This window comes from Sciurus vulgaris (genome assembly GCF_902686455.1).
Source record: "Sciurus vulgaris genome assembly, chromosome: 3".
NCBI lineage: Eukaryota > Metazoa > Chordata > Mammalia > Rodentia > Sciuridae > Sciurus > Sciurus vulgaris.
Window position 1 is genome coordinate 61,877,813 of NC_136463.1, and position 26,733 is coordinate 61,904,545.

Genomic DNA, 26,733 nt, shown 5'->3' on the forward strand with positions numbered 1-26,733 from the left:
ACCCAGAAACCACTTAGTGGTGCTACCCTTGGCCTCCACTTCCTCTGAGAAGGCCTCCCTGGATCCCCGGCCTGTGGGTCAGGGCAAGACGGATGAGAACGGGAGAAGACAGCATTGCATAACTACTCCCATAATTAGGATGGTGCTTTCAGGAAAAAGCAGTCTTGCTAACTAAAAAAAATAATAATTATATAGAAACATACATATGTTTACACATGCACATATATCACTATGTGCATATGACTACACATGTATGTGTACATACACTATATGTGTGTATGTACATTATATGTGTGTATGCACATGCTTTTCATTCAGGTATCGTGCCTCCAAGGTCATTATCTTAGGTATGGAGCAAGATGACAGTAAATTTCAAACAGGAGTAGACGTGTTCAACATCAAAATGCAGAAATGGAGCCCAGATCTTTCTGGACCACACAACCACCCTAGGTGAACTGGACTCCAAGTCTAGGTCTTCATATTCCAAATCCTGAGCCTTGTTCCACCAACCTGAGCTCACCATGACCACCCCAGGAGACCTCTCTCCATCAAGGAAACCTGAGGTTGGGATGGAATCTGTAGAACTGGATGTGGAGTGCTGTGAGAGGAGCACAGGAGAGGCTGCCCTGCAGCTTTGCTCCAGGTGCACAGGGTCACGGTGAGCTGGCCGTCATGCACACCCAGCCTGCGATCTGGGATTTCCCAGCACAGACAGTCTACATGTAAAAGCTTGCTCCACCAAGAGGCAAGGTTGGAAAGGCCCCTGCCTGGGAAGACTCGTCAGCCTGTGTTGCTCATGCCTCTTCTGCTCATCACAATGACCTTTATGCATCTAGGGTTTCATCGGCTGAGTGACATGTGTGAAGTGAGTCGCACCTTCTCCCTGTGGTCAGTTTCTGTCTGAATTCCTAGGTGTCTGCCCTGGGTGGACAGACTGCATCTCTCCACCATCACCATCTCCCATGAGGTAGAAAAACTGCCCTTCCTCAGCACACCAGAAACTCTTGTCTTGTAAGGCTGACCTGCAGCAAAGAATCTCTCCAGTATCACCTGGAGTCATTTCTCCATCATGCAAGCCTCTATATTCTAACCCTTAAAGCAAGGTAGAGTGTGGACTTGGCACTGGTCATGGTGCTGGCTGAGGGAGAGAGACAGTGACTGGGGAGTCAGGAGTCAACCTGCCCAGGACACGGCCTTCTGTTCCTATTTATGGAGCATCCCTGCCGGTGTCTAAGGTCTCCTGGGGGTAGAGGTGTTCCAAGGACTTGGGTGCTACCTCAGAGAGCTGTGCAGAGCCCTTGAGGACAGTCCTCAGTACATGATTTCCCTCATAGAAAGCCTTTAGACACCTGTCCACTCTGAGGCCCTAGAGAGGAGACTTTCCAGGGAAGAAGAAACAAAGCATGCACACCATTGGGAACCACACAAGTCAAACACAGAAGCAAATCACAAACTCCAGACAGACAACTGTCTCAGGAAGAAACTCTTCTGGCACAGCACTGGTAAAGAAGAGATAAGAAGTGCCTCTCTGGGCCAGCAGCTCCAGACTGATCTAGAATCTCACCTCTTTAAGTTTTCACTCCCCATACTCTGTGCTATGATCAAAAACACTGGAATCTCCTTAGCAAGAATCTATCTAGCTGCCTCTGAGAAGGATATCAATGAGAAGTATTCACAATACTAAATATAAAGAAAGGAGATAGGAATTTTCCAACCAGAATATCATTTGACAGGAAAGAATCAATCCATTTTGGTTTAAAGGTTAGGAATGAAATTTTTGCTTAAAAAAAAGGTAAATAAAATACTCTTCCACTAACTGAGTTCTAAGAAAGGATCCAGCACCTGCAAGTGACATCACACCCTGGGTTCAGTGTGTTTCCCTTCTGTGGTCCTAGAGCATATTTCTGAGAGCCCAGCTGGAGAGCTGGGTAGTTGGCTGGCCTCCTTCTCCCTCCTCCTGCCTCACTCACCTGTCCTAATGTCTGTGCTGCTGATGCCTATAGGCTCAACCTGCAGCTTCCTTCTCACGTAGAAAGACTGTGGCTATTTGTCCTCTTGCATCTCTAAGTAGCATCCTAAACCCCTCCAGTAGGCACAGCTGAAACCAGGTGACCCAGAGGCACTCACTTTCAAGTTTGTCTTGGTAGATCATGATCTCTTTCTCTCCCTCCAGGTGAATTGCTGCAGAGAGAAAAGGTGATACTGAGCTGGTGCCCGAGGGTGCCTACAGGAGTGAGCAGCCCCATCCCAGGCAAGGTCTAAGCCACTGTGCATCTGCCTGCAACACAGCCGTCTGCAGGAATAGGCAGAGAGGGTGTTCTGGAAGGTTCCTGGCCATAGTTAGCACCTCTCAGCTCCTCACAGTGGACTCAAAGAACCTGGCAGGTAAGGATAGTACACTGGTTCCATTAATGCCATAATTAAGGGTCCAACCCCATTAAGGAAAGAAACCTGTGTCTCATGAAATGAAGACTCAGAATCAGAGCAGCTTGGTTTCAAGGTCCCTTGTTCTTATCTTGTGCTGTAATTATATCATCCATGGACTAAGAAGGGTTTGATTCTGGGCCCACTGAATAGGATTCCAGGGCAGAGCTCCGTGAACACAGCACTGGTTGGAAAGTGCAGATGGCAGCCTGGCTGTTCCCATCCTGCAGGACCTGATGAGGATCTGGGGGAACAGAACACCCCTTTGGGTGTTCTACTCAGCTCTCAATGGCATCCTGGAGGATCACACACAGTGGCTTCAATGGAAAAAGCAAATCACCCAAACAGCTCCAGTGCCCAGCCATCTTTTAACTTACATGCCCACAGCCTACCTTGTAACCTTCTGAGGTCAGCGGGGTCAAGGGCAGCCACAGCGTCAGAGACCCAGGAAGGTCTGCTGACTCCCACGCAGAAAACCACAACCCAGCTCAGATGTTCAGAGGGGCGAGCAGGCAAGCAGTCATGATGCACCCAGTCGCCCACAGTCGGTGATGAAAAGGACCCGTCAGGGAGAGCTCTCCCTGAGCAAGGGTCCCCTCAGTGAGTCCACATGGGCAGGACGCAACTCACACAGCACACTGATCACAAGCTTGTGGGTGGAGAAATTACAATTTGGGGGATGATTTTTTTACAATAAATATATATTGCATTTTTTGCAAGAAAAAAAGTTTTTCTATATTTTTTAATTTTCAAAAACTGAATGGGGCTGGGGATATAGCTCAGTTGATAAGAGTGCTTGCCTTGCAAGCACAAGGCCCTGGGTTCAATCCCCAGCACCACTAAAAAAAAAAACAAAACAAAAAAAAAAAAAAACACTGAATGTATCAACCTTGAATGGAGAGCTCGGGATACCTGATCCGTGGAGACCAGAGTCTAGCTTTTGCTTCATGGTATTTAAGAAGCCGATGCCTCTGAATCACAATGGCAAATGTGTAATTAAAATGCACATGCTAAGTTGCATTATCCATTTTTATTTTCCTATGTGGCTAATGCTGTCAAAGAATAATTGTGGTGCTAATTAGGGATCATCCCAGCAGCTGACACATGGTAGATATGGTAACCATGCATAGGGACTGTAGAAACAGGCTAACATGCAGGAAAGGAACACGTGACAGAGAGAGATGGCCCCTGTGCTCTCCTCCCATCACAGAGTGGCTGGGAAATGAGCTCCTCAGCAGACACCTACCCATGCAACCAGGTGACAGCAGCCACAGTCAAAGACAAAGCACCACTGCTCAGGAGGTGTGCTTGGGGCCCTAGTGACATGCACCACACAGCCAAGGGTCAGGTTTCCAGAGCACCCGGCTGGGGCCCTGAGAGCACGTCACACTCAACAGGGATGGAGGGGAAAGAGGCTCGCAGGACTAATGCAGCAGCTCCCATCTTGTTATAATTAGCACAGGCCTTCCTGTGGTGACATCACCGCCAGCATCAGACCCTCCTTCCTGCGGGCTCTTTCGTGGCCTTGACAGGATGGTGCACTTGCATTGGCATCTTGCATGAACATCCTCACAGGGTCCGACCTGGGCCATGCAGGAGCACAGTCTGGGGGGGCCTCACCCTGTCCTGCCTGCATACTTTCTATGGCAGTGACCCCACACACGACCCTTGACCCCCAAAGCATCAACTGGTACCCCCCCCCCCGCCCACAACCTCTCCTGGAGACCCACTGGGCAACTCTGAATCCACCTGCCTGTCACTGAGCTCTGGTTGCCCTAACTTCACAGCGGGGCAATCCCCAGCCACCCCCGCCTCCAGCAGGGACCCGAGTCCACAGCCCACTCCTCTGCCACCCCCATGCATCAGCAAGCCTGCAGGTCAGCACAGATCCTGATCCCCACACCCCGCTACCCCACACCCAGCCTCCTCAGCTGCAGTCGCCTCCTGGAGCCCCTGCTCCCAGCACACCTCACCTCTCCACTCAGCGGCCAGGGACCCCTCACCACGGGATGTCGAGTTACCCAGCTGTAACAACCTCCTGTCCACCTTCCCCTTGGGTCTTCTGACTCCAGGACTCTGTGTCCCTCCTCCTCACAGGCTGCCCCAGCACAGCTCTCTCAGTTCCAGGAGAATGGAGACCTTGTCCCCCAAGGTTGCTCCCTGCCTGGAAAGTTCTCCTGGACCTTTACAGTGGCACAATGGCTTCAATAGATGTCCTCCCTGGCCAACCCTCCCCTCCCTGACAGGCTCCATTTCCTTTGCAGCCTCTGTTATGAACTCAGTACCACATCAGGGTTCATCCCTTTGCCTGTCTCCACACCACACATAAGAGCCACGAGCCAGGCCTTGGTGCTTTCCATTTGCCGCTAGAGTTGGGATGCAGTGCAGAGCTGGCTGCCTGGAGGACACTTGTGGTGTCAGAGTGGAGGATGGGGCCATGTGAACCTGGCAGATGGCTAACCCCAGCCTGGTGTGCAGAGTTTCAGAACACTCTTGGCCCACCTTATGTCCACATCACCTTGCCTGGGCAGAACTGGGGGCTGCAGACAGCTGGGTGGCATGGCCTCACAATCACCAGGGAGTGTCCACCAAACTGCTAGACTTATCAGGAAGGGGTGTCAATGCTGGAGAGAACCCAGGCCACCTGGCCAGCAGCCCAGGAGGGCCCTACTAAGCCCAGTATCCCACTGTCCAAGTGATGATTCCTTCTAAGGCCATGAGCAGTGGCTGTGTGTCTGCAATGGAGGACAGGCCAGAAAATACCATTGAGAAACCAGCCTTGATATGAATTTCTGAAATAAAACTGGGTTTAGGGCATCAATGTTTGTAATAGCTCAATTGACAATAGCTATTGTCAATTGAAGGAACCAGCCTAGGTATCCTTCAACCAATGAATGGATAAAGAAATTGTGGTACATATATACAATGGAATATTACTCAGTCATAAAGAAGAGAGAACTTATGGCATTTGCTGGTAAATGGACGGAACTGGAGGCTATCAGGCTAAGTGAAATGAGCCAATCCAAAAATACAAAGGTAAAGTTGGAGTTGGGGGTGAAGTTTTACTGAATGGACAGAAGATAATGGGGGATGTGAATGGGAAAGACAGTAGAATGAATTAGACATAACTTTCCTATGTTCATATATGAATATATAACTCCACATCATGTACAGCCACAAGGATGGAAAGTTATACTCCATGTTTGTATATGTCAAAATACATTCTACTGTCATGTGTAGCTAAAAGGGACAAATAAAAAATAAACAGTGTTTTTTAAAAAGACTGGGTTTAGGGAACAACTATGTGCTCCCAAAGTGGTGTTAGGAGCTGGCCTTTGGATGGTTACATTGGGTGAGGCCATTCGGTGGAACCTGTGACAGTGTCCCCAAGATAAGAGCCAAAGCGCCCATGAGGGCTCGAAGGGAAGGCGCCATCTAGTCAGGGCAAGGGACTGCCAGACACCTGCCTTGTGGGCAGGGTCCTGACACCAGTCTCCCAGACAGCCTGAAAGGACTCCAAGAGCTGACAGACCCTCGACAGCACCCAATGGCCTTCTGCCCTCAGGGTCTCCTAGAACCTGCTTCTCCTCTGGGGAGTTCTCACATACTGAGGAAAGCCTGGCTTCGTCACCAAGCACGCCCCAACTTTGAGCACCTGAGCAGGCCCTCGGCAGACCTGGCTGGAACACGGTACTTGAGTGAGGCTGTTCCACCTTGGTTCCCTGGCGTCTCTGTGGATCGCCACAGTAGCCAGGCAGGTCACACCGGATGGTCTTGGGTGTCTCACCAGCAAGGAAGCTGGACTCAGCACCGCAGCCTGGGGTTCTGATCCACTCAACCTGCATCTGTTCCTCACCCCTGCCACCCCTACCAGGCTGGGCCAGCTACTGTGTCCACTGCCCTGCTGCCTCTCCCCAGCCTGGGCCACCTACTCTGTCCTCCACCCGCCTCTTAGGGCCCTGCTGCCCCCACATTGCCCAGGGCTGGCCAGCCTCCCAGTGCTTGCAGCTCATCAACTTTAAAGAACAAAATAATTTCCTTCACTAAAGTAATCCAGAGAGGGATCTGCCTGGTTTCCTCCTGAATAACGAAGCCCACAGGACGACCTGGCTGCTCACCTGGAGCTCCATTAGTTACTACGGCCCAGCCGCTGTCACAGGGTGACTCAAACACAGACTAGTCAGCATGTCTCTGAGACATCACATGCACCCTGGTCAAGAAGAGGAATCCCAGTGCCAGAATCAAACACCATAAAAGGTCTGAAGTTGGCATCAGCATGCTCTGGGGACACCATGAGCACGTTGCCCAAACTAATGTCATTCCTTGTCAGAAAGAGCAAGGTAGAAAACCACTCTGACAACACAGAGGGCTGCTCTGTACCTCAGTCTCTCTGTTCTCTCCCTGTCTCCCTTTCTCCCCTTCTCTCTACCCACCCATCTCTCCCTCTCTCTGTCCCTCCTCCCTCCTCCTCTCTGCCCCTGTCTGTCTCTCCCCCATCTCTTCCCCCTCCTCTGTCTCTGTCTCTGTCCCTCCTCCCTCCCCACTGCAGCATGACTGAGGCCCTGGCTGTGACCCTCCTCTTTCCACAGGAGCCAGCAGGTCCCAGTGCCCCAACAGACCTAACAGGGCTTCACCCCTTGTCTTCCATGTCCTCATGGAAACTCTCTCCCTGAAGAGAGTTCAGCCCCCAGCCTTTGTCACTCAGGAATTCCTGGTCTAGGCCCCAGAAAGCCCTGGCCCTTCAGTGACCCTCCAGTCCCATCCTGTGAAGGTCTGCTCCACACTCCCAGCCCTGTCTTGGCTCTGCACAGCAGGACAGGACCTGACCAGCACTGCATCTGGCCATGTGTCACACTGGTCTGCAGTGGCTCCTGTACTTTAAACTGAACATCCCACATCCCCAGCTAGGCCACAGTCATCCGGCACGGGATGGACTCCTGCCTCCTCGTGAGTTCAGGTATTCCCTGAGGCCTCAGCAGCAGGAGCACACACAGTGGGATCCCCCAAAGCACAGCCCAGAGGAGGTTGCATCACCAGGAAGTGCAGACCTGGCAAGAGGACCACAGTCGCAATGGGGGACAATGCCAGAGCCAGTCTGTGGTCAGATCCTGGCTCCCCCGTACCCCTGAGAGCCACAGCGAGGCCAGGTCACCGCAGCCCCTCCTCTGCAACACAGCCACCTGGACATCCCTCTTCTGAGTCATAGGGAAGTGACCACTCAGAACCACAGCTCACAGTATGCCATGCAGTGGCCAGCCACGGTTGGGGCAGGGTGTGTGCTGGCCAGCTCCTCTCTGTTCAGTGTGGGAGCCCTTGCAGGGGCTGTGGACCCACAGGTGATATGCCTGGATTCAGGGACCTCCTGCCATCCTCTCAGGATCCCAGGTTAGTTTCAGCCCCAGTCCCTGTTTGCTTTGCCACCACCCCAAAAACAGTGGCAGAAGGGAGGGCCAGTGCTTGCAAACAGAAGGATGGTCCCTGCCCACAGGCTCCATGCTGTGCCAGGCACTCACCATCCCTGTACGACTCAGCGCAGGGCTGCACCATCTTCAGGTCTGGCATCACCAGCTGCATGCACTTAAGCATGAGCATCTCACCTTCTCTTCTGACTCCAGATTTCTCCAAGAACTGAATACCGAAGTGTGTGTAAGGGATCACGGAGGACAGGGGCACTGCAGGACAAGAGGACAGTTAGTGCCCTGGTGTGCAGCTTCAGCAGAGCGGTGCCCTGTCCCAGCAGAGTGATCCACCTTGCCTGCACCCCTCTGGAGCTCTGCCGGCCCATCACATGTCCGCCAAATTCACACGCTGCAGCCCCAGCACCTGGGGTTAGCAGGCAGGACCTTTGGAGGTGAGCAGGGCTGAGAGAGGGATGAGAACTGGTCCCCACCAGGCGTGGACACAGGAGGAAGTGGCCCCGGGCAGAACCCACCCTGCCAGCACCCTGGCCTTGGGCTTGCCACCTCCAGAACCCTCAGAAATTAACATCCCTTGTTTAGCTGCACAAACCACAGGATTCTTTACAGCAGCCAGAGCTAAGACAGCCACTCTGAGGAGGCAGACAAGCATCCCCAGAGTCAGAGCTGCTCACTGAAGGGTGCAGCCTGGACCTGAGCCTTGTGCTTAAGCAAAGGGCCTACTCCCTACCTCAGCCCAAACTGAGGCTGCAGAAGTGGCAGGGACTATGAGGTCATGGCTCCCTGGTTTCAAACTGAAGGTGGTGTGTTCATCAGTAATGTAATTTGTGGTGCACCAAAGGGATTACTGGCCCAGCAGGGTCAGCAGATCAAATCTCAAATGTATAATCCTTTGGCAAGGGCAAGGGGGGCAGTTCAGAAGATAATCAACAGTATTTAAATATTTATGTGTGCGTGTGCACGCATGCATGCGTGTGTGATCTACAAACATCTGCATGTGGTATAAGTTTAAAAAAAAAACATTTAAAAGTTCATCAGGCTTCAAACAATAATGGTGACTTCCCTCTGGAGGAAAGTGTGGGTGGAACATACCTGGAACGTCCGTAGCTCTGTAACAGGCCTCCATCCTTAAGAATGACCAGAGCACCCCTGAAGTGTGCAGTTTAAGGGGTGGTCCTGGGACTTTGGCTTGATTTAAAGAGAAAAGTGAAGGGACAAAGGGCAGAACATTTACATTTGCTCCAAATGAGTGAGCACAGGAGCAGTACCTAAAGTGTCCTGAAGCATGCTGCCACCATTGCAAAGACTTCAGGTTCGTATTTACAAAGACAGAATTCCAAAGACCAGGAGCAGCCTGGGGGACAAGGCAGGAGAGCAGGAAGAGGTACACAGTCAACGGTGCATGTGGTTTCTGAGCCTCCTGCCCTCAGTCTCCACAGTGCACAGCATATGCCAGAGGCCTCTAATCTCCATGCCCACCTGGACCCTGCCCAGGTGCCTATGACAAGCCTTAGATGCCTATCCAGTGCTAAATGGGGCCCCTCCCAAAAAATTCACGTAGAAATGGCCACAAGTAAACATAGCCAAAATAATCAGTGGAAGAACAGACACAGGCATTTGCCAACCCTTCAATTTATTCTGGAAAAGTCTCTTCAATTCTGGTCCTATCTTTCTTCCTCTAGAGTATTCATGGCTCCTGTGAACTCCACCTCCAGCAGAATCACTAGGGCAGGGACAATAAAGGGGCAAGCCTGGGGGACGTGCACCGGCACTGTTGAGAGCAAGGATTCAAAACAGGGAAAGCCAGGTCCCAGGTCAGCACGGTCCAAGGCCACCTGCCTGGAAGGCATGCAGAAGAGGCTCCGGGGTGGCCTAGGAACCTGCACAGGTAGCTGCTCCAGGTTGTCCTGATGATCCCCACCATGACAAACAGAGCCTGCACCTGGCATTGTCCCCTAACATATCTAGGACAACAGCCTGGCGTAGGTGGTTAAGAACTCACAGAGACCCAGACAGGGACCAGAGCTTGCATCTGGTGCACTTGAGGGGGTGCCAAAGTGTGTGCAGAGACCCACTAACTTCCCAAGTGAGATATAACTGCTAGAGAGCAAAACAGATTCCGCAGCACAACCTCAATACTCACCAGGATTTCCAAGATCACAGGTTATGCCCAGGACCTCCAACAATATGACAACCCAAATGCAAATCCCTCCATTAGGACATATTGAAAAACCTGGGCTGCACCCCACCCAGGACATGGATACATGTCCATCCTTGGGAAGCCCATGACCCAAAAACCGCAGAGAACCCAATGCCTTGGGGCACAGCCCTTCCATACAACCCCATCCATCCTGCAGAAGCCGAGCTCACTCCTGCTGAGACTGTCCCCATCCACATGCCCAGAAGATCAGCAAGGGGGATGTGAGTAAGCAGTTGCTGGTCCTGACTGGGGATTTCCAGTGTCAGGCTCTCTGCTAGTGACCTCACAGTGACTATCCATGTTACACTCTCAAGGACCCTGGAAAACAGGTGTTCCTCTCCCCTTCTTGTGTGATAACATCAACACTTTTGAGGGATTTGTGAAACCGGGTCTGTAAGGTATAAAGCTGCCCGTCTCTCCCGTTACAGGAATTTCCTGCCTCCCAACCATTTGTCAATCTGTGCTCCACCCACCTCTTCCATTACAGGAATTTCCGGTCTCCCGACCACCTGTCAATCTGCGCTCTGCCTGCCTCTTATGTTACAGGAATTTCCGGATTACGCTGCCGCCATCTTCCTGCCTCCGATGTTACATCCTAACATGCTGTTGGTCAATCAGTCAGCCTGCAAGAATTCTCTTCTGTGATTGGTTCCTCCCACCTTGAGAGATTCCAATATCTGGGAAAAGCTGTACGCAATTTTTTTCTCTTTTTTTTTTCTTTTTTCCTCCCTGAGCAGACACCTTAGCCATCTGCATAAATAAAGTCTTTTGCATGAGATCTCGTGTCTGTGGAGCAATTTTTCTGGGAGCTATCAGCGAGCCACAACTGAGCCAACGACCCCTAACAGGGTCCACAGACCCCAAACATTGCATTCTTTGAGCAGGATCCCTCCCAGAAGTGGACCCAAGAGTAAGGTCTTAATCTAGGAAAGAAACAACCCTCCAAAAGTTTCACTGTTGAAAAAAGAAAAAGTTTACCAGGGTCTTATATTAAAGCACATTAAGAAGCCAATGCCCTCATGACAAACTGATCTGTGGAATCATTAGTAATATCATTTTCTTTTCTCTTCCTCTAGAAGCTAGAAATGTTTTCTTTGAGCAGAAAATATCCCCTCTCCAATGAAGGGGAGGAGAAGTTTCAGAGACCTGACCACCTTCCAGTATTCCTTCCCTTCCTCCAAAGCTCTGTTTCAGTCTGCCCGCACCATCTAGCACCTTTAAGCCCCATTGCTCAAGGGAGAGATGGAGATTTGCAGAGATATGCAGACTGAGTGCATCATCTCTGGCTCACCTTGTGGGAACTCGCCCAGCTGCAGAGCTGGTCACAACCAAGGTTCAGGTGTGAGCTGGTCAGGAACCACTCTGCCCACCCACCTCCAAACATGCTTCAGGTGCACCTATCTGCCCAGCATATGGCAAGTCCCATCATAGGGATGACTTCCCCACATCCTGGCTGGCTGTACCTGGGCAGTACACACAAACACACACACACACACACATGCCCATGGGGATGCCCAAGCACACCTGGTCAGGGTGGGAGTCACCATTCTCTTTGTTCTTACTCATTCACTGATGTGTCACTTCTTTCAAATGATACCATTGTGATTTCCTAAGTGCATTCTCCAAATAGAAACACACCCTTCTGGGATAAGCCCTAAACCTTTCTCCAATCCTGGCCCTGCTAGCAACAACGTGACAGATGAGAGAAATAAGCACAGAGCCACCCACAAGCCTGGCTGGCAGTGTTGGGGGTCAGAGCACCAGGAGAAGAGGCAAAGCCTCCTGCACCAATGGCCCAGGCAAAACCTCCTGACCTGGATCCCATGTGGGGATCACACAGGGACAGACCAAGTGCAATGCATCCGCCTAGCACACAGCACAGCTAAAGGAACAGCCCTGTATGTGCCCAGGAATGGCTGGCCAACAGGATGAACCCTGGTTCCTGAGTGCTGAGTGAGGAGAGGTGTTGTCAGGACTATCACACATCCTCAGGGAGCACAGGTAAATGGTGACTTTGATGAATCAGTCGCCAGAAATCTCACCAGCCTCTAACTGTCAACACACTTGGGTAATATTCAGTATGGTGGTTTCCAAATTGTGCTAAAGAGCTTTCAAAGTGAATCTTGTTCTGAAAATGTTCTGTTCATTATGTATTCTAGTAACTTTTAACCCTGCAGTAAAAGCATGTGCTCAGTAAAAGCATGTTCTCAGTACACATCAAAGAGCAATCCTGCAAATTTTGAATAGTAGCCAAATTTGATGTGCTCGGGCCTTGGGCGAAGCTTCTACTACCTGCATTCAGTGGAATCATGTCCCGAGATTTCCAGGAGAACCTTGCTTCCCTTGGCCACTCCCCATCCTTGTGAGTCAGATTTTTTTCAATATTGGGCAATCAGAACTCACAGGAAGGTAGAGGGTGAGATTTGAGGACTGCAGCCATCAGCCACGAGTTCTGTGCTTCCATCACACTGACTGATGATTGTCATCTGTCGACTTTATAATGAAAAATTGTGTTTACTTTAAAATCTTAAAATGTATTTATCACGTACTTATACTTCACTAGGGTAACTCTGATGAATAAACAAAATAATGTCTTTGGAAAACATCTTGTGATTTTCTAATACAATACTGCCTTCTATATTATCAATTAAAATGTATTAGCTGAGTGGGCTGGGAATGTAGCTCACCTGGTAGAGGACTTCCCTAGCATGCACAAGGTCCTGGGTTCAAACCCCAACACCACCAAAATATAAATAAATAAATATATATATATATATATATATATATATATATATACATATATCTATATATTTTAGCTGAACTCCAGGACCAAAAGTTTAGAGAAGATTCCCTGTGCTCTAATCTCCACAGGACCCTCCTGATCCTCATGTCCTACAGAACAGCCCAGCTTTTCCATGTTCTGAGACTGGCTGATAGCAGTCCCCAGTTCCTGAGCAGGAAAGAGATGGAGGAACAGGAAGGAACAGAGTATGTCATAGGATGCACAATCCAATGCTGGGCCTGTGGGAAGGAGGGAAGCAGCAGGGTGAGTCCAAGAAGCCAAGGTGGGCATCCTCTCTCTGAGCTCCCAGCTTGTCCTCCCAGAGACTAGAGGCATGGAGGTGGTCAGAGCCACCTAGCACATTAGCACCAATTAGCTGTCAAATAACCCTTTAGCACTTCATGCTCAGACCCAGGGCAGGACACAGGAAGCAAAGAGAGCCCTATGCCGGGACCTTCCACCTTTCAGACTGGGGCACTTCCACGCATTCAGGAGTGGATCCATGGACTTCCATTTGATTTTTAGGGGAGCCTGTGACCTGTAAAGTTTCTAAGACCTACTTTCGTATGGCAGTAGCCCCCAGAGTTGGGGACTCCCAGCTGACCTGTGGGAAGGGCTGGGGGATAGGTTGTGTCTCTCACTCTTTCTACACCTCTCTCATGAACATTCGCAATGTAGAGAACATACTAAGGTAGGAGTATACATATCACTGACAAGCACATGCATGTTCTAGGAGAGGGCAATAAAGGGTCTGTCCAAGCTGGATGATGGGAGGCCTTGAAGGGACACTGCCAGCTAGATTTTGCATCTAAGTTGAATAGGCAAGAACTGACCCCCACCCATCACCTCAGTCCTGTAGGACCTGCCTTCTGTTCCTTCTCAAGGCCACAACAGATAAAGTCCTCCGCCAGCCTAGGGTCTAATTCCAGCCTCTACTTTATGATGTAAGAACTTGCAAGGGTTTTATTTTCTATTTGGACAGAGTCCCAGAATAGAGTTTTCTTTGGTCTTAACTTTTAGAAACTTCCACAGGGCACCTTGCCCCTCCAGGTCTCAGTGCAAGTGTCCCCAACATAACAGCATGCAAGAAACTACAGCTACTTCATGTTTCCAGATAAGTAGTAAATCCCTCATGGGTAGACAAGGTCCAGTGCCCTCAGGGGCTAAGGGACATTGACATAGGACTTAAAATTTAACTCAAAACACAACTTAAGTGCCAAAGTCTAAAAATCAAGTACAAAAAAAATTTGGGTCCTAAAAATGTTCTGCAAGGAGTGGACAAAACTGGTATTACTAATGGAAATGCAGGTTCTCCTAAACGCCCCATCAAAATATGAGAACCACATATGCCCCTGTGAAGGAATGGGAGCCTGGTGTTGGTCTTAGAGAAAACCCACAAGCAAATAAAATAGTGTCACTTACAAGTTTAGATCCGAATAGTACCAAAGGGTGAGCTTGTTTTTTGGTGTTTTAAAAATACAGTCACAGTAGCCAAAGAATATTCATAGGAGCAAATGTGACCCTCTGCAGATGGGGAGCTCAGTGTCCAGCCCAGGAGGGGCAGGGAACATGTCCACACCCTGGAGTCACTCAGACCAGATGGTGTGCACTCAGCACTTTGGTTGAACAACTGAGATGAGTTATCATTTGTGGGCTTCCCTGTTGCTCTTTTCCTAAAGAACATTAATATTTCATCCCCTAAAACACCCCAATAGAGATAAGAAAAATGAGAGACAAGTCAGTCTTAGAAATTCCCTTTTCCCAAATTTCCCAAATATTTGCAGGCTTATTCAAAATGCAGGGCTGTGGAGGAGGCCGGGGCTTGTGGATCACTGAGCTGTGGTCTCCGAGTCCCATTGGCCAGCTTTGTCTGAGCTCTACATCCACTCTGTTCAAAGTGCAAGCTATTCCCAGAGTCAAGTATGAATGATGCAAAAACCCTGTGTGACTTTCCTCCTGCCCAAGAAGGGAAATCACTTTTCTGGTCAAATATTAAAATACAGCTTGGTAACAAGTAGAGTTTTCACATTGAGCTCTCTGCCTGCACTAGTCACAGACCACTCAGGCCAGCAGAACCCCTAAAAGTCAGTGCTCCCCAGACAAAGGCACACGTTCTCTTCCTAGACATTAGCCTGCACCTATTAACGTTTCCAGAGAGTTTGGAGATGGAAGAAAACCTGCTGTCTGAAGAGTAGCAAGGGCCACGGGACTCTGCTGACTTTCCCAGCCCACCAGGGAGGAGACCCTCCACTAGAGCTTATGCCTGAGCCTTACCCACAGAGCGGCTCTCAGCTGGGGCCTACAACTCTGGGGATAGCTGGCCTGTGAGTCCTACAGCTCTGCCTGCAACCCACCTGGGGCACTTTGGCCAGCCCCATGCTCCCTATCTGCTCCACTCCCCTTCCTTTTTCTCTAAATTTCAGGAAGCCCTCCTCACTGGTCCACCTCTGGTCCCAATCTATCAGTAATCTGAGGGATCCTTTTGAGATGAAAGCCAGATGTCACCCTCCCTTCTCAGAGTCTGAATCCCCCTTCCCTCCAGCAAAACCAACATCCTTGCCATGGCACAGGGACCAGTCAGGGTGACATGCCCACCCTCCAGCCCCAGTAGCCTCATGTGCCCATGGGAATTTCCTCACCTGAAGGCTCCCACCCACCCCACACTCCTCTCTAGCACCTCCCTGGACTTCCGACTCACTCAGACAACCTTCCTGGGAACACCAGCCCTCCCCTGAGTTCCTGCCACAACAGTGCATCCCAGGCCCAGCCCCAGGCCTCCTCCCCTCTCTGACTGTGGGAATCCCTTGTGTGCTGTGCTCAGGCACCTTCTCAGGCTGGAGGATGGGGAGCTCAGCTTTGGTGGCCAGCCTACTCCAGCATCTAGAAGAGCACAGGGCACACAGTAGGTTCCCAATGAACAGCAGAAGCAGTAATACTAGCTGTGAGGCTTTTCTAGAGAATCAAAGCATGACCCTCACACATTTCAACCTGAGCCAACTCTCTCTGCAGGGGAGCCCTACTCCAGGAGCAGGAGGCAGGAAGTTTGCCCCAGTGGGCAAGAGAAACCCAGCTCCCATAGCCAGGGCCTGCAGAGTCCCAACTGAGTCCTGCAATGGCCTCAGGGTAGGCAGCACTATGGAATGCCAAACTTGGACCACCAGGAGCCTAGGGAAGGAGCTGATCCCAGCCTGTGTGAGAAGGCAGGAGTTAGCAGAGACAGGAAGCAAGAAGAGCTGGTGAGAGGGAGGCAAGGGGGTGCTGCACAGAAGAAAACTACGTGACTGGCCTCTGCAGCATAGAGAAGGACTGGCAAAAAAGCTCCTAAACTCAGCTCCAGTCAGACTCCTCCAGTCTCAGCCCCCAACAGGTCCCCAAGAACAAGACCTGACATCATGCTTAGCTCTGGCGTCTACCTCCATACCTGGTCTCCCTACATCCCTGATCCCCTCATTCCTGATCACCCCATTCCTCATCTCATTCCATACCTGATCTCCTCCATCTCTGATTCCCCCATGCCCTATCCCCTCCATATCTGTCCTTCCTTCATACCTGGTCTGGCTCCTCACTGCTCAACCCCCATGTGGAACCTAGTCTCACTGGCATGCCCCAGCAAGAGCCCTGCTAGGTAGCTCAGTCAGGGTCCCCTCACCTAATCTCTCCTGAGCCTTCCTTACTCCTGCTTGGTTTCTGCCCCATCCTGTTTCCCACCTGCCTGGCTCTGCACTGTCCTGGCAGTGCTTGCCCTGAGCCCACCCTCTCCCTCGGCAGGCTCTGCTGGACTAGTATCTTGAGTTATTTCCACACGGTTTTAACAAGTGTCACAACAACTGACTCCAACAGAACCCAATATATGCACTTTTTCATTAAAAGCAGTAGGAAATACTTTGGCTATAAGCATGCATCTAGGCAAGGACACAGAAGCTGTGTGCTCTCTGTGATTCTTCCAAGGCCTCTGGGCATCACAGAGGAAGTCTCATCATGATGTTGCTTACGGTTCAGTCATAGTCTCAACACCACCTTGTATTCTGAAGTCTCACTCATGCTATCCACTGTTAAGACCACTCTCCTCTCTCCCCACAGGGATTAGGCATAAATCACTAAGCACACAATCACATGCACTCCACAGATCATGCACGTGTGTGAACTCTCTTACACACGGAACGTGGGACCTCAAACCTGATTCCCTCAGTCACTGCTGGGCAGATGGGGAAGTTCAAAGCTTCACTACCTCCTGGCAATCATTTTCAGAAGAGAATGGTGCCCAGGAAGGTTAAGGACTCATCCAATTCACAGGGAACCTGAGGTCTTTCACCTCCAGGCAAGTGTGCACTATTACTGCAATAATGAAGCACTCACATTTGTTTAGAGTGACAGTTGTGCCACCAGCTGGTGACCTGGGGGGCTGTGGGTGTAAGAGGAAGCACATGGTCTCTGATGCTATGTGAAAGCTCAAGCCCGTCATGCAGAGACAGGACAGCACGAGCTCACCACTGGAACAACAAAGCTGTCACCAGCTTCTGTGTGCACATGCAGGTGCGTGGCTGTGTGTGTGTCTGTGTGTGTCTGTGTGTGTCACATGAGAAAAGACACGGCCAGATACAACGCAAATCACTGACACTGAATGCTGGCCATGTGCACAGTTGTAACATAACCATCTGCATCTTCTACAGTTGTTCAGTTTATTACAAGAGAAAGCGACCAAGGCCAGTACTCTCTGCAGGCTCTGAGCTGAGGTCATGGCTCAGGCCCAGCAGTGAGGCAGTTTGCTGAAGAGGTATCCTCAGGATGGCCTTGCAGATTGTTACAGCTAGGAGTCTAGGTTCTGCTGGTTTTCCTTAAGCTACTTCCCATCTTTGCTCCCAGGATCTGTGTCCTCAGGCCTGGCACCAGGCGAGGGTGAAGTCTTACCTTCTTTTGAGTTTGAACAGCAGTTCCAGGATGCAGTCCCAGCGCACACTGCCCAACGGTCCTTACCTGTTCATCTCCAGCGCATGCATGCCATATTTGCTCTCGATCGGGTACTTCCCTGGCTCACTGGCCTGGCAGATCACACTGCCATCTTTGTACCTGGTCAAGGAAACCTCTATTTTAATTTAAAGCAGACCTGTAGGCAACCTTGACCCAACTCCACACTGCCCTCTAACATACCTTCTCTGCCAATGCCTGGCCCCTTTCTCAGCACCACACAGGGGATCCCATAGGCATTAAATCTGTTTTGAGTTTGTTTTCCAGATTTTTTTCATATTTTTAGTTTTTTGCACTATTGGAACTGAATCCAGGTGCACTCTACCACTGAGTTACCCCAGAACTTTTTATTCTTAACTTTGAGACAGCGTCTCACTACGTTGCACAGCCTATCCTCAAACTTAACAATCCTCCTGCCTCAGTCTCTCAAGTAGCTGGAACACAGGCGTGTACAACTGAGACCGGCTGTTCTGGGTTTTTTACAGGCTGTGTTATTAGGGTTATCCAGACAACCTTTGGCCTACAGTAGGCCACCTCCAAACATCTGCTTGAACCTTGTCAGGAATTATCATTGTCCTGAAGGGGAGGACTCCCACAGTTATGTTGAGGGTGGGAGCCTGGCCCCCTGCCTGCCTCCTGACAGCATGGATCCACAAGGGAACGTATACACAAATATTGATTTTGCAGCAGATGCTGAAGCAAGCAGGGCCCACGGGGTGTGAAGATCTACTTCTTCAGCTCCCACACTGCTTCCCAAAGTGAGTCCTACCACAACTAAAGGCTTGGTGCACAGAACCAGCAGTGGTGTTGAGGTCGCCGGGTAGGACTGAGCATGCACACACAGGTTGCTGCAGGGACCTGCCCTCCAATGCTCTGGAAGATCAGCTGAATCAACATTACTATTAATAAATGGACATTTTGTGAGTTCCTATTAGCCTATCTCCACCTGGTGTTCCTCCAGGAATCCTTGTTAGGAGGCAGTGGGACCTTGTCCCCGCAAAACAGAGTCACTTACCATTGTACCACAGGCGTCAGGAACCCCTGCATGATGAAGCAGAGCTTCTTGGACATCCTGTCCCAGGCAGTGTGGGACCTCAGGTGCACCAGGAACACAGGGGCCCTGCTCATGCACTCCTCAAATACATGTCTCTCCCATGCCAGCTTGTCCTCCACCTGCCCCAGAGGAGCAAGAGTGGTTAGGTGTGGTGAGGCATGGCTGGCAGCCAGGCACTCAGGCACCTGCAAGGGGACCAACCGTGTCCACTCCTGGCCCCCCACTGGGCAGCACAGACCCAGACACCTCCTACCATCTGCTATAGGGCATTTTGTCTAGTTTGTCACGTGCCTAAGACAGTGCCAGGTGCAAGTTCTCCTCCAGCTGGGCCAGCTCACTGAAGAACCGCTCCCACTTGGCCTCTCCATAGGAAGCCACCAGGGACTGGTACCTGTAGGGCCAAGGGGCTGTGCTACATCAGGGTTCAGACAACCCGGTGGGCTGACAGGCCATGGCCCTCTTGCACATCCCTGAGCAGGTGCAAGAGGGCAAGAAGATGTAAGAGATGCCACCTCCACTTATTTTACCTTTATTTTTAGACTATATTTTAGGAAAGATATTGTGAAGAAGAGCATGTGTATGATTTGTGAACAGAGCAAGGTAGGAGGTGCAAGCTCAGGTGTGCTCACTCCTCTTGGGCTTGGACAGGCTCCACTGCAACAGTTGACCATGCTTCAGAGCCAGGGAGTGGCCATGGGCAAACGCCCCACTCAAACCAGCCACCTGCGGCACTCTAGGGGAGCCTGGGTGTGTGAGGCTGGAGACACACATAGAACAAGCACCACTGCACAGCCAGAAGGTTGGTGTGACTTTACTGAAGTGCAGGGCGAGCTCCTTGCTCCTCATGTACATGCAACTCATGCGCAGTAGGTTCTGAATAAAGATGGTGCCACTGGAGTGAGGCAGTTGACCTCTTCAGTTTATAAAATAGAGGGCCTGGCTGTCCTCCAGGGTCAGACCAATGGTTAGGAGCTCCTGTAACTGGCTCTGACCTGATGTGACAACTGAAGGTGCTAAGCCAGGTGAGTCCACTGGCACACAGCACCCAGAACCAGGTCTCCTGTGGGGGCCGTGGTTTCTGAGCAAATGTGAGACTGAACAAAGCCTTTAAACACACAGTTCAGAAAAGAAGCCTGTGTTCTAGAAAGGTAGACAGGATAAAAGAAAAGACGTGGTGTCTTCAATCCATGAGGATGGAGAACAGGCTGGCTCCTTGCAACCCGCCTTGGTGAGCCCCTCCACTCCACCCAACTCCACAGCGCCATGGCTGCCTCCAAACCAGGAGTGTTCTCAGAACCAGGCCCCACATGCCAACCTCTTCTCCCCTCTTCGTCATGCATCCCCGAGGGCCCGCCACAATGGGACTTTTCTTGTTACCCCTGAGGATTCCACCCCACTGGTGGAAAAGACTCCCTACTGTCCCTTTCTCTTGAAACTCTATTCCTCCCCACAAAGCCCTTTCTCCTCCCAGCTCTACCCTTGAACCACAGAGCTCCATCTATTTCTTCTATGGGCTTTATAATGATAACCTGTATCCTTTGTCCTCCCCAGGAGGGAAAGGGCCAGACCACTGTACTCAGTGCCTAATAAATGCCCATAGTCCACTATAGGACTCGGGAGGTAATCTGGTGAGCAGTGAGGTGGGTCAGGCTGTGTGGGAGGCTTGGGAAGGAGGAGCTACCTTGGGAACTCAGAGCTGATGCAGCCTTGAGCTTAGCCACCAGGCCCCAAAGTCAGGACATCAGAGTTGGGGGAGCCTTGTGCCCAGGGTGTTGGGAAAGTCATCCAGATCAGAGGTGACCATGGGTGTCCTGCAACCAGGTACAGGGCTCCTGTCCAAGGCCCTTCCCACAACCCCACAGGTTTGACTACAGGTTGGCAGCTGCCCAAACCCCAAATAAAACTCAGACTTGGTGTTACATGCTTGGGAAGTTTGAGATCAGAATTCCAGAAAATTCTGCAGCTTCTTCACAGGAAGCATGAATGGAAGAACCATAAGCTCCAGACACGAAGCCAACATCACTCTACCATGTCGACAGGCTCTCCTTATCACTTCTGACACGTGGCCCCGAATCCCTGCTCTCGATTCTATTTCACCCAGATGTGCTGGCTCCCTCTAAGTCAGTCAGGGGTCATTTCACCCCCTGGGCTTTCCACACGCCTCTGCCTGGTGGGCTTCTCCTGGATCCTAAATGCTAACTCCTGCTTATCCTTTGGCTTCCACACAGAGTCAGCCCCTGTGGCATCGCCTGGATGCATGGCTGCCCTGTTCCTTCCTTGCCCTCACTCTCCCTGCAGAGCATGTCCGTGCTCCTAAGCATTCATGGGGGAAGGCTGGTGGCACTTGCTTCACATTTGACTGAGTCGCCACCAGGCAAGAAGATGCTCCTGCTTCCTCCCTCCCTGGTGCGAACTCTAGAATTGTGTGTCTGTAGAGCAGGGAGCACGTGCTTCCCAGGTGTAGTGAGCCCCTAATGACAGTGACAGAGCAGAAGGTCTTGTGTCTGCCTCCTACAGTCAAAGCAGCTGGGGCCAGGTGCGGGGTGAGCCCTTGCCACCCACTCTTGAGACCTAAATCACAAAGCCCAGGCTTGTTCTTCATGGAGGGCACCACCCTGACACTCTATGGTTCAGAATGAACATTGATCTGGCGCTTCCTCCCCTCTGCCCATGATCAGCATGCAGAGAAATGTCTCTACCCCTCTGCCACCAGCTGAGGAGGACTCTGGGCTGTGGGAAGAATTAGTCGGAGGTTGCCTGTGTGTTCACTCTAGAGGGCGAGCCCCAAGACAGCCAGAACTCAGGGCAGCCATCCTTCATTAGCATGGAATTGAGGGTGTCAGAGGGCACTTCTGATCCACTGCATCCTCCAGGACCACTGAGCTCCACAGTGCACAATGCCCCTTCAACATCTGGTTTGGTTTGGTTGTATTTGGGAGAACCCAGGGACTCACACCCACTAGGCTGGTACCCTACCACTGGGCTACTTCCCCAATCCTTTTCTAATTTTTATGACAGCATTTTGCTAAGTCTCTGAGGCTGGCCTCAAAATTAGGATCTTCCTGCCTCAGTTGGGACCACAGTTGTACACCACCACCCAGCCAAGGTGCCCTGATTCACCTTTGTTCAGGTTGGTGGACTATTACCTGCATGCATGTAAGGAACTCAGCGATGTGATAACGCTTGGGGCTGGTGTGCAAGGTGAAGCATGAAGACAGGGCACAATGTACTTCACCTCTCAGCCTCCTCACAAGGGAGCACAGCAGCCTCCCAAGGGAAACTCACTGGTCCTGGAAGCTCATCAAACCTCAACCAGCACTTATCTCCACGGAGGGAGGATCACTCTTCAGGTGTCTCTGAGAGTGGCAGGCGGTAAGGCCAGGGAGGACCCAGCTCCACAGCAGGGTGGGGGTCAACACTGGCCAGCTCCACCATGTCCACATGGTTGGTATCCATGGCCACATGCTCACCAATGGCATTTATGGTGTTAAGCCACAGCTGGGAATGCATTCAGCCACTGGCAGCTCACATCTGGTCTTCAGCCAGACCAACTACCAAGCCCCAGTGTTTCAGGAAGATGTGCAACATCCAGGACCATCAAAAAAGCCATTTTTGCTGAAACTGTGGAATCACAGTGACCAGCTCCCAGTTTCTTTGCATTAAAGACCTTTACTCTCCCCTGCCTACCAGTGGGGACACAGAGGGACAGGAGCTCATGCACTATATTCAAGATACACTGACGTGCCACTGATAAAAATAACACGGTATAGCTCGAGTCTTCTCTGTCCAGTTCCCAGAACTTAAATACAGAGAGAAGAACCCTTTTAAAAACAACCCAACAAATTTTAAGTTTTAAATACTTAAAAAAGCAGATTGTTTTAGTGCCTACATTTTGAAGTGATTCTTTAGCAAAAGAAATTTTCATTGAGCAATAAAATCAATTTATGTGGCAAAATTTGCTGAAGGCACTTGAAAGGTAATTCAGAGTTAGTCTTATCAGCTATACATTGATTTGATTAAACAGGTTACTCCATTATAAAACAATTCTCAAAAAGAGCCACATTTGTAGCTCAGTGGCACACCACTTGCCTAGCATTTGTGAGGCAACAGGTTTGAGCCTCAGCACCATATACCTATGATTAAAATAATAGTGTGTCCATCCACAAATAAAAGTATTTAAAAAACAAAGAGCCATATTATCCCAAGTCTCATTTTTCCTTCAGGTTTAGCCCACTGTCTACAGATGTAGAGAAAATCTTTTAGAAACAGTAGGAGAGCTGGATAGAAATATAAAGTATCAATCTGTTCATTTTGTTCTTTAAAATAAACAAAGCCATATCTGGGAAAAATTTTAGGACTGACATTGCTACTCTCTTTCCTATGACACTTTCCCCTCTGAGCCATCTCCACTGAATGCAAAGTATGACGATTTATGGAGCCCCTCATGGCCCTTCAGTTTCCACTGGAACAATTGCTTAAGCCCTGGCTCCCTCTTTGGACGATGACCTTGCTGGGATCAACAGCCCTCTGCCACTGTTCCTTAATAGCCAAAGAGGCTGTAAGTGCAAATCCAAACTACATCTCCGGAGGTTGGCTTAGACACCCTCGAATGTGCAGAAAACTCCTGAAGAGGTCGGGAGCCAGGGCCCCTCCATTCCCAAGTGCCTGAGCTACAGTCCCCAGGTGGCAGAGCATGAGACTCACTCCAAATGTCCCTGCTGGGATTCACAAGGTTCACACAGCAAAGGCTCAGTATGTGCAGAAAAAGGGCAGGGTCCATGCCACTCCCAGGCCAACCTGCAGCTGCGCCCTCTCTGCCACCCTGCCCTGGGCTCTCCCAGCCTACAAGCCACTAAGTCTGCTGCTGAGCAACTGGGGGGCTCCTGGGTAGTTACTTTCTTTCATTCTCATGCTCCTCCTCCAACACACTCAGCCGCTTCGCACAGAGCCAGCAGGTTGTCACCCCTCAAGGTCTGGCTAGAAGCTCTCTGTGCAGATAACTGCTGCATAAGAGACCTCTGGGCAGAAGACTGGGAGGATGCTCTCCTGGACAGACACTAGTAAATTAGATGTCCCAGAAAACCAATGACAAGCATCCTAGCAGACATCACTTGCTTTATACACACAACCATCCTGGCAATACACACGTGCACATAGCACACACCCACATATATTTGCACACAATGTGTTCATAGACATGCGCATGCACACTTAGATGTGAACTTATGCACATGTACACACGTGCCCACACAGCACACATGCGTATATATATGCTCACAAATATTCGTCCTCACAGGCACATGCACATGTCCATGCACATACTCACACACATGTGCACACCTGGTGCTCACCTACATGCACACACACATTCCTGCATATAAGCATTTGCACACATGCACAATCCCTAACCTGCATCTGTGCCACGTCCTCTCTCCCTCTGCGCCCCACCCCAGTCAGGTTCCCATCCTCCCTGGGTGCAGGGCCATCACTGCCACCCATGCACACCCTAACACACTCACCTGAGCCCCTCTGAGTCTGGGGCCATTCCCTCCATGCAAGACACTGCCTCCCAGGGTCCCTCCTGGATCAAAGTCCTGATTATACAGACCTCAAGGGTCTGAATCTCCCTGAGGCCATGAGGAGGGGTGCAAATGTTTGGCTTCTTTTGTTACAGGGGATGGCAACAAAATAGGAGTTCCACAGTGATCCAAATATAGGGTGTTGGTGACATGTGGCATGACCCACAGCTAAACTCCAGGCCAGAGGGCTCTCCTTACTGACCAGCCCATTCAAATTGCAGAAACGCTGCCACTCAAGCAGCATGGGACAGGCGTGTGCCAAGGCCTAGAGATGTCTTCCAGAGATGCAGGGAAGACATGACTGGAAGCAGCTGCATCTGCAGGAAGTAGTCCCATGTGACAGGGCCACTACTGATATAGCAAAATCAATGATGTTGATTCCTTTTATCTTTCTCTGCAGGAGATTCCACCCTGCCAATGTTCTTGCCATTGCTTTCAGTCTCTCTGCTCTCTATTTAGGTGATTTTTTAGAGCCTACTTCTAGAAGACACAGAAGAAGAGTAAAATCAATGAGCTTGTGCCAAGAAGTCACTGGGGTCAAGGTCTCCACCAGGGACTTGGCACCAAGGCCACAGAATCTGCAGGACACCATGTGGAGCTCCACCCTGTGCAGCCATGCAGTGGCTCAGCCTCTGGATAGGTTGTGCATCAGGGGACACTGCCATTCCTGATCTCCCAAAAAGCAGACATCACTGGGGTGTGGGAGAAAGGCTTCCTGCTCTGCCACATGGGGCCCTGTGGTCAGAGTCAGGCAAGTTCAGTGGCTGCTGACTCACCTTTTGGACACATACTCATCCAGCAGGTGCCTGGTTTGGATGTTATGGTAGGACTGGTCAAAGTGCCTGTGTCTCTTCTGGTGGAAGGGCAGTGCCACCAGCAACACTGTGTTTGCTCCTGGGGAGAAGAACACAGTCAGCCGAGTTCTTCTGTGCTCATGTTGTGCACCGTGCCAAGGGGAACATGTAAGAACTCTCTCACTGTCACACACGTGCACCCCAAAGACAGGAGGAGCCTTTCCTCAAAGGGCAGGTTCTGATGGAGCCCATGGTGCAGGACTATTGAGAGACGGAGACCCCCAGGGAACTGAGACCTGAACCCTCTCTCACTCTGGGGCCTCCACTCCTTTCCCTGTAAAGCCAGAGGGCTGCACTAGGTGGCAACAAGATTCCTAACCCACCAACAACGCATGCTTCCTTGGCCATGATAAATAACATGGGCGGGAATGCTGCCCCAGATGAACACAACTCACCCAGATCTCTGGAGAGTCACTGTAGAGGCCAGGGACCAGCCAGTCTTCTGACCACTCCCAGCCACTATCTGACTCAGTCTAACTCTGGGTCCATACCCAAGACTCCCCACACTATTGGGGATTTTGACACCACCATGAAAACCCAAGCCTGGGACAACAGGTCTATGGTGTGCCTGGTCCTACGCCCTTCCTGGGAAATCACTGGGAACTCCTCTGTCATGCAGCCAGGCACCATTTCAATCTGCAGAGACATTTCAATTTCAAAGCCTTTTACTTCCATTTGATGAAAGAAAGTATTGATTATACAGCTAAAGATGTGGAAGACCAGACACACAGAATGAATGCAACTCAGTGGGGAGAAAGGGAAGGGTTGGCACACAGAGTGGCCCCAAGGACTAAGCCCTGGGGTCGCAAGGCAGTGCTCTTCACCAGGGATTTTTCCAAAGTGGTTATCAAAAATTACAACTGAGCACATACGTCCTTAAGAACATAAGTGATCTAATATGTCTTGACAACTAATCTCTGGCAGCTAAATTATCCAGTCCACTTCCATGAGATTGCCAGAGTAGGACATGAGCTCAAGGAGTCCAGCCTTGGAGCTACAGAGTCCTCCTGCCTCCTGGGAAGCCTGACTAATCTCATCCTAATGCTGTAATATGGCAGAATCAAGGAAACTGATTCCACGATGCCTCCTGCACCAGTAGGCTCTCTAGCAACCAGGGAGCCACTGTGTTGTCACACTTGTGAGAATTAAATCAGCCGTTGTCAAAATGCCTTACTTCCACTTGCATACCCCCCTAGTTCTGATCAAGAATGGCATGTGCATTACACACACATCCACTGCCAACCTGCTGAGAGGGACGTTCTAACACCCCTGCAGGGCACCTGGCATCTACCAGTCTTTGCTCAGTCTGCCATTCTTGCAGCCAAAGAGGTCAAAGTCTGGGAGCACATGGACTGAAGGCCACTCCAGAGGGAGGAAGAGGCCAGTTGGTGCAGGGAGTTGGCATCAACCAGTGACTCAGCTCTGGGCTCCCGAGAGTTTTTATCTGAGGACCCTGTT

General features: G+C 50.7%; 1 protein-coding gene across 1 annotated transcript; it reads right to left on the minus strand.

The window, feature by feature from the left end:
• Window positions 1-6,604: 6,604 nt before the first annotated feature.
• On the minus strand, window positions 6,605-24,511 carry LOC306657960 (myomesin-2-like; the record flags this gene model as incomplete). Its single annotated transcript, XM_079134528.1, has 5 exons — window positions 24,362-24,511; window positions 18,804-18,961; window positions 17,798-17,890; window positions 8,022-8,096; window positions 6,605-6,746 (listed from the first exon to the last, which is right to left on the minus strand). Exons 2-5 carry the CDS (start codon window positions 18,914-18,916, stop codon window positions 6,605-6,607), a joined length of 423 nt encoding a protein of 140 aa, XP_078990654.1. The 5' UTR covers window positions 18,917-18,961; window positions 24,362-24,511.
• Between the last annotated feature and the right edge of the window lie 2,222 nt (window positions 24,512-26,733).